The following is a 15,248-nucleotide window of genomic DNA, read 5'->3' as shown; positions in this document are numbered from 1 at the left end:
TTTCACATTAGAGAAGCACATTTCATTATCTAAATTGGCTTCAAAAATAACATTGCTGTGACCCATATGACATATTTCCTTGATTTATCTTATGCCTTTTCAACATTGTTAATAAACGATTAAGTTATTGTAGTAGTTATTATCTGTTTTCGTTCTGTTTCTATGTGTTATATATGATGTTGGTTATTTATGTTTATTTTTTTGTGTTTACTGATATGGTTGTTTTTTTGTGTGAATGAAAACTTCCTGATGAGGTCTTTTGAACAAGCGGTTTGATTTCAGTTTTTTTTTGCATTGTCAATAAACTTGAGCAAAAAGTAAGTTATTTTTTGCTTAAACATAATATATTTTTCAGAAAAATATATTATGTTTGCCTTATGAACTTTAAGTTTATGAAAGAGAAAGATTAATAAAGATATGTAATAATTTTTATGTAGGGGTTCCCTGAGACATGAAAATTATTTCAAGGGTTCTGCAAGGGTAAAAAGGTTGAGAAATGTTGCCCGACAGAGATGCTGCCTGATCTGCTGAGTTAACCCAACATTTTGTGTCTCACTCATATTTGACTAACTTTTATTGAATTCTTTGAAGAAATAACTGAAAGTGTAGATACAGATGACAGAATAGTTAGAGTATTTGTATTTCTAAAAAGCCCTTGATAAAGTACACTTGACAATAGTCAGAATGCCTGGAGTCAGAGGACAAACATTAGAATGGACACAATGCAGATGTAGGAAACCTGCAAAGAATGCTGGAAATATTCAATAAGTTGGGTCACATTCCCTGTAGAGAGAATGCGTGGAAGAATGGATAGCCAGCTGATCAAAAAATGTCACTGAGCTCCAGAAGGGAAGGACAAAAAATCCATGTTAAAGGCTAGTTAGATGGGAAAGAGTAGGAAGTGATGCTTTGCACGGATCAATGTTGTAATCACTAATTATGATCACTTACATTAACAACGTAGGCATATGAATTGGAAGTACAATTTTTTGATCTGTAGTTGACACCAATTTGGCAAGATAGTGGGGGAGGTGAATTGCTCCAAACTCGCCACTACATTTTCCCAGTTACGCTCTCTTCCACTATCAGCACGGTGGCGCAGCGGTAGAGTTGCTGCCTTACAGCGAATGCCACGCCGGAGACTCAAGTTCGATCCTGACTACGGGCGCCCTCTGTACGGAGTTTGTACGTTCTCCCCGTGACCTGCGTGGGTTTTCTCCGAGATCTTCGGTTTCCTCCCACACTCCAAAGACGTACAGGTATGTAGGTTAATTGACTGGGTAAAAATTGTCCCTAGTGTGTGTAGGATAGTGTTAATGTGCGGGGATCGCTGGGCGGCGCGGACTCGGTGGGCCGAAGGGTCTGTTTCCGCGCTGTATCTCTAAATCTAAATCTAAAATCTATCTGCCTTTGTCTGCACTAACTTGCAATCCGTGACTCTTCAAATTTATTTCTGATAAATGTGTTAAACGTAAAATGTTGACTTTTTGCTTTCCACAGAGGTTGTCTTCCTGTGTTTCCATATTTTGAAAGGGGTTAGGCGGGAGTGAAGAGGGTCATGTGGTGCACCCATACTAGTATGGAGCTGTTGGACTGAATGGCCTGTATTTGTGCTGTAACCAATTTTGTGCTTTACAATGTTTGCAAGAGGGGACTTGGATTGCACTGGCACGCCATTTGAGTGTCATTAGCACTTCCGATTCCCCACCAATTTTAATATAACTTCATTTTTACGCAGAACCATGGAGTTAGTGAGAAGCTAGTTTTGGGTTTAGAATGAAGACCACAATGAGACTGTGCTGCTTTTTAAAATTCATTCTTAGAATGTGTAAATGGCACTGCAAGCATTTTCTGCACATTTCTCTCTGTTGTCTGCAGGGTTTGATGGGCTGCCTTCACAGTTTGATCGTGCAAAATAATTTACACTCGTCTGTGGCTGCAGTTACATAGACGCCAAATTACATATGAAAGTTGTGTTTCATGTGCTAAATGTATTATTAGTGGACAGGGACTTTACTACAAGTTTTATCTCTAGACTTAAAATATTGATTCTGCAGAATGATTGGAGAGCTCGCTTTATTTGAATTTTTTTGGAATATTCTTAAAGAATTATACTTGTTGTTATATGCAAGGTGATTCTTTGCAACTAAAAAGAAAATGTTAAAATTCTGGACTCCATCAATCCCCCTTTATAATGAGTTAGAGATCTGAGACGGCTAGTATGTTTCTCTCTTGTTTGTTCATGATGATACATTTCCATCATCAAACATTAGAAACAATTGTGAACGTGGCATTGCCACGTGGTCATTGTTAGAAATCCTGAATTGAGCAAAGTCCTCAAGAATAACTGGACATGTTAGCAAATGATAGCACACCTGGCCGAGACCAATGTCATTAGTGGTAAACAATGAGCAAAGTCTGGCTGGAAATTTGAATTTGATTGTATGAACTTAATGCACCATGCAGTAACTAAGTAATGCTGTAGCCTGCTTCAGAAATTTAGTTCCATTGACTTCAATGGAGATGAATGATGGAAGTGAAATACATTGTGCACACACTCGGACCATTTAGTGCGTGCAATAAAGATTAAATTCTATCCTGATAAATTGCTTTTACGCCCTGTCATGAAAAATCAGGCATCTTTTGTCACGCTACATAAAATCACTAAATGTCAATTATTTTGGATAGTTTCCTTTGTCATCTTTTGGAGTGTGCCAGCTGTGGCTCAGTGATGCCAATCTCTGATTCGGAGGCTTGTGGATTAAAATTCCTCTTCAGGGGCATGAATACAAAATTCAGGCTGACACTCCATCATAGCATCCACTTTGGGGACATTCCCAAAAGGATGGCACTCTGACAATGCAGCATTCTCTTCTTATTTTATGAGATTTCAAGAACATCAGATTTTAAAAGTCGTTTCTTGTTTTCACTATTCTGTGTGTGCTATTGTTCCCAATCCTGCCTTTGATTCTCCTTTCTCTTTTCATACCTTATTTGACATTGAATTCACCTTTTTTTATCCACTGTTCGTCTCAGTCCTTCCACTATTTATTATTCAATCTCCAATCTCTTTGGAGATTTATTGCTTATTCTGTTGTTCTCCAACATCCCAGCTTTCAATGAATCATCGGATCATAGTTTGGTCACAGCATCATCGAGTCTGTACTGGCTCTTTGTAAAAGCAATCCAGCTGGTTCCATTCCCTGGCCCTTCCCCCATGGCCATTCCTGTGTTTCCAATGTGCAGGAAGGAACTACAGATGCTGGTTTACACAAAAGATAGTGTAACTCAGCGGGACAGGCAGCATCTCTGGATAGAAGGAATGGATGACGTTTCAGGTCGAGACCCTTCTTCTGAAGTCCTGTCTTTCCAATACTTATCTTGTTCCCTTTTAAACTCTGGGGGAGGGGGAGTAACTGAGAGGGTCCAGCAGCATCCTTGGAGAACATGGATAGGTGATGTTTCGGGTCAGGGCCCTCCTTCAGTCTGAAGATGAGTCCTGACATGAAACGCCATTTATCCATGTTATCCATGTTGCCTGACCCATTGAGTTACTCTGGCGTTTTGTGGGGGTTTTTTGGTAAACCAGTATCGGCATTTCCTTGTTTCAGCAATGATCCTTGTAGTGATATCTATGGATATTTACAGTATAAATTTCTCCAGTCGGAAATGCTCTTTCCCTCCCTCACCTCACCTCAACTCTAAAGCCCCAGTTTATCTCTCTCACTACCTGACCCTCTGTCTCTTTCATTTTTTCTCTTGTGCTGTCTAGTTTATCCTCCATCCTCTCTTTCTGTCTGTCTTGTTCTCTTTCTCTAACCTCCCCAACCCAAATCTCTCCTTCATGTACATTTGTTTCTCATGAGAATATGAAGAAAATATTCTTAATTGGATATTATGGGCTTGGATTCCCTTTGGAGTTTCTCAATGCACTGTTAGTGGAAAATTGGCAGGAAACATGTGAGCCATAAAAAGAGTGTAGGAAAGAACTGCAGATGCTCGTTTAAATTGATGGTAGACACAAAATGCTGGAGTAACTCAGCGGGACAGGCAGCATCTCTGGAGAGAAGGAATGGGTGACGTTTCGGGTCGAGACCCTTCTTCAGACGGATTCTTCAGACGGATTCTTCAGACTTCAGCCAAATATAGAGTGTAGGTGTAAATGCAACTATGATGTTTTGAGAATTTTAATTCACTTTTATGACTATCAGCTGTAAGACTTTGCAAGTTAATTTATTTATCCTGGTTAGAAATTAGAACTCTTTTGAAAACTTTGACCCATAATACCTGTGCCGAACATGATGTCAAGCTAAACTAATCTTCTCTGCCTGCAACTGATCCATGTCCCCCCATTCCATGCATGTCTATGTGCCTACCTGAAAGCCTCTTAAATGCCACTACCTTATCAGCTATCACAACCATATCCAGCAGTGTAACATGATCCCACCACTATGGAAAAAAACTTGTCGACACAAATCCTTTAAATGTTTCTCCTCTGCCTTTAAAGTTCTTATTTCTATTATTTGATATTTTCACCCTGAGAAAAAGATTCTGACTGATTATCCTACCCATGCATTTCACAATTTTATATACTTCAGTTTTCTATACTTCCATACTTCTAATACCTCAACCTCTGACACAATCTAAGTTTATCCAACCTCTCCTTAAAGCTAATATCCTCTAATCCAAGCAACATTCTGGAAACTTCTACACCCTCACCAAAGCCTCCACATTCTTCCTGTAATGGGGTGAGCAGAATTTCTCACAGTAGTTCAAATGCAGTTCAACCAAAATATTACAAAGCTCCAACATGACTTTCTGATTCTTATACATAATGCTCCGACTGATGAAGGCAAGCATACTGTATGCCTTTTTACCACTTTATCTACTTGTGTTGCCACTTTCAGGGAGCTATGGACTTCTATACATAAATACATTCAAGGGTCTTCTCTGGATTAAACTCTATCTGCCATTTCTCCGACTATGTCTGTGACTAATCTATATCCCACGGTATCCTTTGACAGGCTTTCCCACTGTCTGCAATTCCACTTATTTTGGTGTAATCTGCAAACATACTAACCAATCCATCTACATAAACGTGCAAGGTGTTTATTTATTTATATATATATATATAGAAGCATAAGGAGATGAGATAGTACCCAGACATGACATAGTCAATTTAATTGCTGTGGTAAAGTCAGATGAATAACTAGAATAAGGAACCAGAAGCCAAACGGTCTGTGATGGAATTCAACTATTTTCTCATTGAATCCTTATTTGCTTTATTTCCAGCCTTAGTATGAAATCCACTCTGTAATATTGTTCACTGTGTTGATCACTCATTGTGCAAGTTGTCTGCTATCTGGTCTATAATTTTCAATTAATGATTTAAACCCATGTCACTTTTTTCTGTTGCTATCATATAATTTGATGATATATTTCAGGGGAGGAAGGGATAAAGTGGTTCATCTAAATTGGAGAATAAATGGAAGTAATCTGGGGTGGGGGAGGAACTGAAGCCAGGAGTGGTTGTTTAGAAGGGGAGAGGAATAAACTAAAGCCATTCTTAAGAAGGAATGGTGTGTTGGGGATGAAGGATGATCTGGGTTCAGACGAGGAAGTGCTTGTGAAGTGGAATTGTGGTTGACAATAGACAATAAACGGTAGGTGCAGGAGTAGGCCATTCGGCCCTGCGTGCTAGCACCGCCATTCACCGTGATCATGGCTGATCATCCACAATCAGTATCCTGTTCCTGCTTTTTCTCCATATCCCTTGACTCTGCTATCTTTAAGAGCTCTATCTAACTCTCTCTCGAAAGCATTCAGAGAATTGGCCTCCACTGCTTTCTTGAGGCAGAGAATTCCACAGATTCACAACTGTCTGGGTAACAGTCCTGCCATCCCAGGAATTAACCTTGTGAACCTAAGCTGCACTCCCTCAATAGCAAGAATGTCCTTCCTCAAATTTGGAGACCAAAACTGCACACAATACTCCAGGTATGGTCTCACCAGTGCCCTGTACAACTGCAGAAGGACCTCTTTGCTCCTATACTCAACTCCTCTTGTTATGAAAGTCAACATGCCATTAGCTTTCTTCACTGCTTGCTGTACCTGCATGCTTACTTTCAGTGACTGATGAACAAGGATACCCAAATCTCATTGTACTTCCCCTTTTCCTAACTTGACACCATTCAGATAATAATCAGCCTTCCTGGTCTTGACACCAAAGTGGATAACATCACATTTATCCACATTAACCTGCATCTGCCAGGCATCTTCCCACTCACCCTACCTGTCCAAGTCACCCTGCATCCTCATAGTATCCTCCTCACAGTTCACGCTACCACCTAGCTTTGTGTCATCTGCAAATTTGCTAATGTTGCTTTTAATCCCTTCACCTAAGTCATTAATGTATATTGTAAATAGCCGCGGTCCCAGCACCGAGCCTTGCGGTACCCCAATAGCCACTGCCTGCCATTCTGAAAGGGAATGAGCTGGGGAGTTGGGTGAGTGACTGCATTACACGTTAAGGCTATTTGTGCCTTACTGCATTACAAAACTGAGCCATTTTAGTGTGATAATCTACAAGGGATCTAGGACCTGGAAAACAAGTGTAAATGACTCCAACAGCTAAATAGAAGAGTCTTTAGGGAGACTTGGTGACCCTAAACTAGTAAATGCAAACCATTACTAAAGAGATAATGTTATTTAAAAAAATCATTTAAATTTGTGTGCACATCCCAAATCTTCCTGATGGATCCAATGGATAATTATTACAACTTCATGAAATGGCACCTGTTCGAAAGACATAAGACAAATTTCAATCCCAAAAAACAAGCTGATTGGTGTCGGGTGAGATGTGAAAATTATAACATTTACGAATCCAAACTCAAAAGGCAATGAACCGACCTGTTTAATATCAATGAGACAACTCCCAGGCAGTCTGTTCACTCGCTACAGGCTATTGGGGAAAATAAAGAGTACAGTGAAGGTTGAGCATCGCATCTAATTTCACCATGGGTTTAACCCGGTTCTCTAAGGATAAAGGAGTCAGTGGGTCTGGGGAGAGGGCAGGAACGGAGAAACTAATTGCAACAACAGCCCATGAGAATGATCAGCCATGATCACATTGAATGGTGGTGCTGGCTCGAAGGGCTGAATGGCCTACTCCTGCACTTATTGTCTATTGTCTACCTGGTTCTCCATGATTCTGGAGACCCAGCAGCTGACAGGAAGCAAGTACTCAAATTATAAGTTACGGGCAAGGAGAAGGAGTAACGTTTACCTCATCCCCAGGTTTACCACTTGTCAAGGGAAGGACCTCTTCTCTTTTCATCAGACCACCTCTCTGTCCTGATAAATCAGATTATAGAGATTGATTATGATTAACTGATGGCTTTAGCATTGCGTTCCAGTACGGCTGTGTTTGCATCGATCAATAATATACCCTGAGTGGTATTATGAACTTTCTCTGCACATTTCCAAACAAGTGTGTGTCCATAGACCCGCCCATCACTGTTCACATTATAGCTTCCGGTGTGCAATGTATGCGCCAAAGTGCATTGAATGTCATTTTGGGGCTTGGATGCCATCCTGTAATGCCCAAATAATTCCATTACAGAAGTAAACATTGCATACTTAGTTTCTAAGGTCTATGTATACTTATGCACAGCATGCAGCCCTTCTAAATTAAAAAAAATTTGCCAATTACTGACCCATTCTGCAGATTTGTTAAAATTGCAGTCCATTTCTACTTTAACTGTATCGTGAGATTTGAAATCATATTTCCATTTCCCGTATCCAAAGCATAAATTTCTGAGGCATAATTTACCGTCATTTTCCAGTCTGAGTAACAAACTTTTACCTATACTTTCTAGTTTCGATGTTGTAGTCACCAAACCGTCAGAGACTCCTCCTCACTCACCACATTCAAAACATCACTGAAGTCTCACCTCTTCAGCACTGCCTTCAACCACTGAAGGTCACCTCACCTTCTGTCTCCTTTCTCTGTTCGTTTACTTATTTATCTATTTATTCACTTCTCTATGTTCTAGAAATCCCTGTAAAGCATCTTTGAGTGTTTGAAAAGCGCTATATAAATGTAATGCATTATTATTATTATTATTATTATATTTATTCAATGTATTTTGGAAATCAAATATTGCAATTCCTGCATTTTTCGGACTAATGTTGGGGGATAAGATGTTTAATTTCAGGTTATTTGGGTTTTTTTAAACACTATTTGTAAAATGGATTGAAATTTGATATCAGCATATATAAAACAAACTTTCTTATTTCGGTTTGCAGGGAGAAGCTCTCGAACAGGCAATCATCAGCCAGAAGCCACAGCTGGAGAAACTAATTGCAACAACAGCCCATGAGCGAATGCCTTGGTTCCATGGGAAGAAATCCCGAGATAATGCTGAGCGATGCATGCTCAGAGGTCCACGGAAAAATGGAACATTTTTGTAAGTAAATCATTGAAGTTGAAAGGTTCTGTATATTTCTCTAAATATTTACGAGCCTTTTTACCTGCAATGTGAAGGTTCATAAGTTAATTGTTCATAAGTTATAGGAGCAGGATTATGCCTTTTGGCCCATCGAGTCTACTCTGCTATTCCATCATGGCTGCTTTCCCACTCCACCCCATTCTTCTACCTTCTCTCCATGACCTCTGACACCTGTACTGATCAAGAATCTCCACCTTAAAAATATCCATTGACTTGGCCTCCACAGCCTTCTGTGGCAATGAATTCCATAGATTCACCACCCTCTGACTAAATAAATCCCTCCTCACCTTCTTTCTAAAGTTATATCCTTTCAAGGTGAATTAATTAATTTTGTTTAAAATGATTCTGCAGATTAGAGTAGGCGGTTACCAAAATGAAATGTGTCCTACATGATCACATAATACTTCATTATGGAGGAATATTAATCTGAACTAATTAATGGGGTGCTGATTTAAAGGGTAAAAGCAGGGACAGTCATGAATGATTGCGGATTGGGATTGATTTCCCTAATGCTTTCCTCCTGAGAAAAGCATTCATTCTATTTTCAAACTACTACTGGGGGTGGCGGTGCAATGGTGAAGGTATGTAAGCCAAATGTACCTGCAGCATGCACAGGCCCAAAATATCATTGCAAAGTGTTCCCGGAAATGGAGCCATGGGACTGTCATTGTCAGGGTTGTCTGGGCCTTGGCATGAGAAGAATGGACAAGGGACATTGGGCCTAAACTGAAAGAAATACCAGCCTGTTTTACTTTATAATTTCCTCTCGTCACTACAGAGGTCTTTGAAGTTTGATGCTAACATATTAGCTTTTTGAATAACGTCAAAGTAATGTTTAAATAGCCTTTACAGCATGTGAACTGTGCAATGAGCTGTGCTAAGGTGACTTGGTCACTCTAAGGGCAGGATGGGGCATGATAAAGTTAAAGTCAATTTTATTTGTCACATACACATACACGATGTGCAGTGAAATGAAAGTGGCAATGCCTGCGGATTGTGCACAAAAAAGAATTACAGTTACAGCATATAAATAAAGTTAATAAGTTACTAATATCATTCAATGATATTCATTGAATGCTGGAACACTCAGCATTTTTTCCACATCTGAGGAGAGAAATGGAATTAATTTCTTTGGTTAATCAGTACTCATTTTTAAATTGTAAAAAAATGGATACTCATTTGCATAGCAATACCTTTTATTTGGGACTGGAGTGAGATGTGGCCAAAGTGGAATTTACTCTCCCTTCTCTGCTGCTTGTTCTGCCAGGAAGAGGGTTTGCCCTGGCCAGAAACACGCAGCTCCAGCTCTGGGCCAGGAAGTTCCATCCTATAGCTCCAGAAATGGTGCTCTTGAGAACTGTGCCTTGTTAACTTGAAAGCTGAACCTAACAAAGTCCAAATTTGATGTTAAGGATGTTACACATTGCTGAAATGAAAGGAATGGGTCTGTTTTCCCCTGTGCCCACAATCAGCATTGTCCCTTGGCAAATGCTGCAACAGTGGTAGAGTTGTTGCCTTACAGTGCAGGGACCTGCATTCGATCCTGACTATCAATGCTGTCTGTGTGGAGTTTGTACATTCTCCCAATGACCTGCATGGGTTTTCTCCTGGTGCAGGTTAATTGGCTTTGGTAAAATTGTAAATTGTCCCTAGTGTGTAGCTAAGTGTTGGTGTGTGGGGATGACTGGTCAGCATGGACTTGGTGGGCCAGCTTCCATGCTATAATCTCTAAACTAAACTATGTCTGAGCTGCATTTGAAACATAGAAACATAGAACATAGAAACATAGAAGAATAGGTGCCGGAATAGGCCATTCGGCTCTTCGAGCCAGCACCAGCCATTCAATATGATCATGGCTGATCATCTAAAATCAGTACCCCATTCCTGCTTTTTCTTAATACCCCTTGATTCCTTTAGACCTAAGAGTTAAATCTAACTCCCTCTTGAAAACATCCAGTGAATTGGCCTCCACTGACTTCTGTGGCAGAGAATTCCACAGATTCACAACTCTCTGGGTGAAAACATTTTTCCTCATCTCAGTCCTAAATGGCCTACCCCTTATTCTTAAACTGTGACCACCGTTTCTGGACTGTCCCAAAATCAAAAACATTGTTCCTGCATCTAGCTTGTCCAATCCTTTAAGAATTTTAAATTTCTATATTTATGTTTCTATAAGATCTCCTCTCATCCTTCTAAATTCCAGTGAATACAAGCCCAGTCGACCCATTTTTTTCATCATACATCAGTCCCGCCATCCTGAAAATTAACCTGGTGGACCTACGCTGCACTCCCTCAATAGCATTAATGTCCTTCCTCAAATGAGGGGACTAGAATTGTACACAATACTATAGGTGCGGTCTCACCAGGACCCTGTACAACTGCAGTAAGACCTCATTGCTCCCAAATACAAATCCTCTTGCAATGAAGGCCAACATGCCATTAGCTTTCTTCACTGCCTGCTGTACCTGCTTACTTTCAGTGACTGATGTACAAGCACACCCAGGTCTAGTTGCACCTCCCCATTTCCTAATCTGATACCATTCAGATAATAATCTGCCTTCCTGTTCTTGCCAACAAAGTGGATAACCTCACATTTATCCACATTATACTGCATCTGCCATGCATCTTCCCACTCATCCAAACAATCCAAGTCACCCTGCAGTCACATAGCATCCTCCTTGCAGCTCACACTGCCACCCAGCCTTGTGTCATCCATAAACTTGGAGATGTTTCATTTAATTCCCTCGTCTAATTCGTTAATATATATTGTAAATAACTGGGGTCCCAGCACCGAACCTTGCGGCACCCCACTAGTCACTGCAAATTTGAATGGAAAACATTTGTGCTCAGATTTTTTTCCAGTTAATTAGCAGATAGCAGAAATATCCCAATCTGTGTGTGGGTAGCACAGATTTCATGGAAGTATCAGCTCCTGCAACGTATGAGTCCTGTAGTAATGACAATTTGAATCAATGATAATTGACATTACTAATGTTTTATTCAGACATTGGACACTTCAGCCTGCTTTCTAAGCAGTTTTCACACAAAGTGCTGCAGGAACAGCAGGTCGGGCAACATTCCTTCCACAGATGCAGCCTAACCCACCGAATTCCTCCAGTGCTTTGTATTTTACTCATGATCCCAGCATCTGCAGTTCCTTGAATCTCCACAGGTTTCTTCTGACAGACATTTTGGCACACTTCACAAGGCTGGGGAATTGAATACTGAAGTACTACGGCTATAAAGTTTCCTGTCCATCAATTTTAAGATTTCAATAGATAAGATATGGGAGGGGGATGGGTGTTATCGTGTCTTCATTACCTGAACTTCGAGCAGAAGATCCTGGATTGTAAAGTTCTGTCCCAAGAGCATTATTCTCTATAATCTACACAATGGTCCCTGGGCAGTGCGAATATGAAATGAACTGTTGAAGGAGGTCATTGAAGCAGGTACAATGACAACATCTAAAATGTACTTTGAAATATGGGTACATGGATAGGAAAGATTTTGTGGGGTGTAAGCCAAATGTGGGCAAATGGGACTAGCTTAGATGGGGCATCTTAGTTGGCATGGACATGGGGCTGAAGGGCCTGTTTCCGTGCTGTATGATTATGATACTATATATTTCTATTATTTAATTACCTGTGGGTCAGAAAATAAAGATGGAGTTACTAGTCTGCCCATACCAGAGATTATAAGAGTTAGCATTTTGCCTGCAAGACGATTAAAAGAGATCCATGTAACTAATAAAACAAAGCAATTGTGCTCAAATTGTCATCTAGATATTTAGTGGAAGCTTGTGGTTTTGTAGCTGAACGAAAATGTATGTGTGTGTACTTTCTGCACTGACCTGTGGTTAAGTGGCAGCCAGGTGCTGACACTATCTGTATATTAACAGTGGTTCTCAAAGCAGTGCATTCAGAACCTCACCAGTAACCAGTTTGCATCATTTGAATATACAAAAGTTACAAATGGAGAAAGCTCTCCTTGATCCCAACGCATCCTCAGTGCAGCAATCCTGACTAAAAGTCATCACTGAATAACAGAAGCTTTATTTGTGGGGTGTATTGGCCACAGAAACACATGGCACCAAATGCATGGCCAAACATAGCATTGGTAATGTATCACCTTGCAGAATAAATAAGTGACCATTACTGGTTTTAAATCAGTACATTTGAAAAATATACCGTTTCCAATTGTTTTGATAATTGGGGTACTGGTCTAAAATGATTGCAAAAGATCCAGAAGAGGCATACAGAAAATAAATATGCAGAGAATTGCTATATTTGGAATCCTGTAGAGTAGAGGATTAATATTTAAAGGTGAATTGGATAAATACGTAAGAAAAACTGTGGATGCTGTTTTATACCAAAGATAGACAAAAAAATGTTGGAGTAACTCAGCGGGTCAGGTAGCATCTCAGGAGAAAATGTTGTTTCGTGTCGGGACCTTTTTCAGACTATTTTGGATAAATATTTGAATGGGAAAGAATTAAGTTGATGGGAAAGGATGAATTGAGCAGGATTCACTGGATGACTCATTGGATGAGCTAGCACATGCATTGGTTATTGCACACAAGGAGTCATTCAACCCCTTGTTTTCAACACTATATATTAATTGATTTCTCCCTTGAGGGCCACAATTGAACCTGCCTCCTTCTTATCAGCAGGCAGTGCATTGTAGATTCCAATCAAACACTGCCTTGGAATCAAAGATACTAGAGGAGCAAGATAGACTACTCGACCCAAAAAAACATAGTATGTCATGGCGCCATTTTAGTAGGCAGAAACTTGCAGAAACATTTTAAAAGAAAAATAACAAAAATCTGTGAATTGATAGATGAGATATATTCTGCATTTTAATGGTATCATCACACATACTGTTCCCCCAAAACACTGATTACACTGCGAGAGGCATAGAGAACAGTGGGTTTTGCCTACTAAAATGGTGGACGTTACGCTCCTTTGCGTACTACACTTCGGTTTAGGCGATTTCAATGGAATGGTCCATCTTGTTCCTCTAGTATCTTTGCACGGAATGTTTTTTTCTCATCTCACTCTTAATTTATGTTCTTTATTTTTCACCTCTACCCCTTGACCTCTCCACCAAAGGGAATAGCCTTCCAATATCCAGACCCTTCATTATTTAATATACTTCTAATGAAATCTATAGGAAAAACTGCAGATGCTGGTTTAAATCGAAGGCAGACACAAAATGCTGGAGTAACTCAGCATCTTTGGAAAGAAGGAATGGTGGACGTTTCGGGTCGAGACCCTGAAACGTCACCCATTCCATTTCTCCGGAGATGCTGCCTGACCCGCTGAGTTACTCCAGCATTTTGTGTCTACCTTCTATGACATCTATGATCTTTCTCAGGAACCATTCATGTTATTTTTTTTTCTTTGCCTTCTCTTATGTCCAGAAAATTAGAGAAATTCTAAAACATCTTCCCGAAAACATGGCATCCAGATTGAATACAATATTCACACCAGACCAATATTTTTAAAAAGTTGAATAAGACTTCCCTGCATTTATGTTCTATGCCGTTGATAATAAAACCCAGAATTTTGTACGCTTGATTAACCGCTTTCACCACTCAGGCTGCGTAAACCTACCTGATCTCCCGGTTGCTAAACACTTTAACTCCCCCTCCCATTCCCATACTGACCTTTCTATCCTGGGCTTCCTCCACTGCCAGCACAAATTGGAGGAACAATTCCTCATATTTTGCTTGGGCAGCATACACCCCAGCAGTATGAATATTGACTTCTCTAATTTCAAGTAACCCTTGCCTCTCCCTCCATCCCTCCCCTTCCTAGTTCTCTGATCTGTCTGACTGTCCTCCTGATTAAATTTTATCTCTGTATGGTTCGTTGTCACCTTCTCCTACTAACAATGAGCTATTATGTATTTCCTTGATCCCATCTCCTTTGATGTCACATTTCCACACCTTGCCCTTCCTTATCTCTGTGTTTCACTCTCACCTGACTCTTAGTCAGAAGAAGGGTCTCGACCCCAAACATCAACCATTCATTCTATCCAGAGATGCTACCTGTCCTGCTGAGTTACTCCAGCTTTTTGTGTCTATGCTCTGCCAATATTAATGGTTTGTTTACCCATTCCCCCAGGTTTTCCTGCTCGTTCATCTCTTTAAACACAGTATTCTTTAGTCTATATTGTCTTCCTGTCAAAATGCATAACTTCACATCTCAATGCACTAATCTTCACCTGCCATTCCTCTGCCCATTCCACCAGCCTGTTTACAAGGTGCTGCAATCTATCACTATCAGGAGAAGACGTACAGATTCTTACAAGCTGCAACAAAACTCGGTCTTACACCCAATACAGCAAAGACACAGGTGATGAAGATACACTCCAAAACCAGCAACCCTATCCTCATGCACAGCACTGCCCTGGAGGAGGTAGAAACATTCACATATCTAGGCAGTGTTGTGGACACCACCGGAGGGGCAGATGCAGACATATAAAGCAGAATCAATAAGGCTAGTGTTTAACATGCTCAGGAAGATCTGGAGTTCAAAATACCTCTCAATCAACACCAAAATATGCATCTTTAATTCAAATGTGAAACAGATAATGCTGTATGGATCAGAGACATGGAAAACAACAAAACAGGCCGCAAACATTCATTAACACCTGCCTCAGGAGAATACTAAACATCTGGAGGAAGAATAAAGTAAGCAATGTGAACCTGTCGAAAAGAACAAGCCAGGATCC

At 40.2% G+C, this 15,248-nt stretch overlaps 1 protein-coding gene and 1 long non-coding RNA gene across 4 annotated transcripts in view; one reads left to right on the top strand and one right to left on the bottom strand.

The window, feature by feature from the left end:
* syk (spleen tyrosine kinase) overlaps positions 1 to 15,248 on the top strand; it is a 131,611-nt gene that overhangs the window by 76,149 nt on the left and 40,214 nt on the right. For all 3 annotated transcript variants that reach the window (XM_078396102.1, XM_078396103.1, XM_078396100.1), the window contains exon 3: positions 8,308 to 8,468. In XM_078396102.1, the coding sequence (XP_078252228.1) occupies positions 8,308 to 8,468 (161 nt within the window). The remainder of the gene's footprint in view (positions 1 to 8,307; positions 8,469 to 15,248) is intronic.
* The window catches only part of LOC144591990 (uncharacterized), a 46,821-nt gene that overhangs the window by 2,236 nt on the left and 29,337 nt on the right, over positions 1 to 15,248 (bottom strand). The gene's annotated exons all lie outside the window — the stretch shown is intronic.

Source organism: Rhinoraja longicauda, chromosome 3 (genome assembly GCF_053455715.1).
Source record: "Rhinoraja longicauda isolate Sanriku21f chromosome 3, sRhiLon1.1, whole genome shotgun sequence".
Classification (NCBI taxonomy): Eukaryota; Metazoa; Chordata; class Chondrichthyes; order Rajiformes; family Arhynchobatidae; genus Rhinoraja; species Rhinoraja longicauda.
The sequence above is the reverse complement of the archived record's forward strand: the minus strand, read 5'-3'. Positions and strand labels throughout refer to the sequence as shown.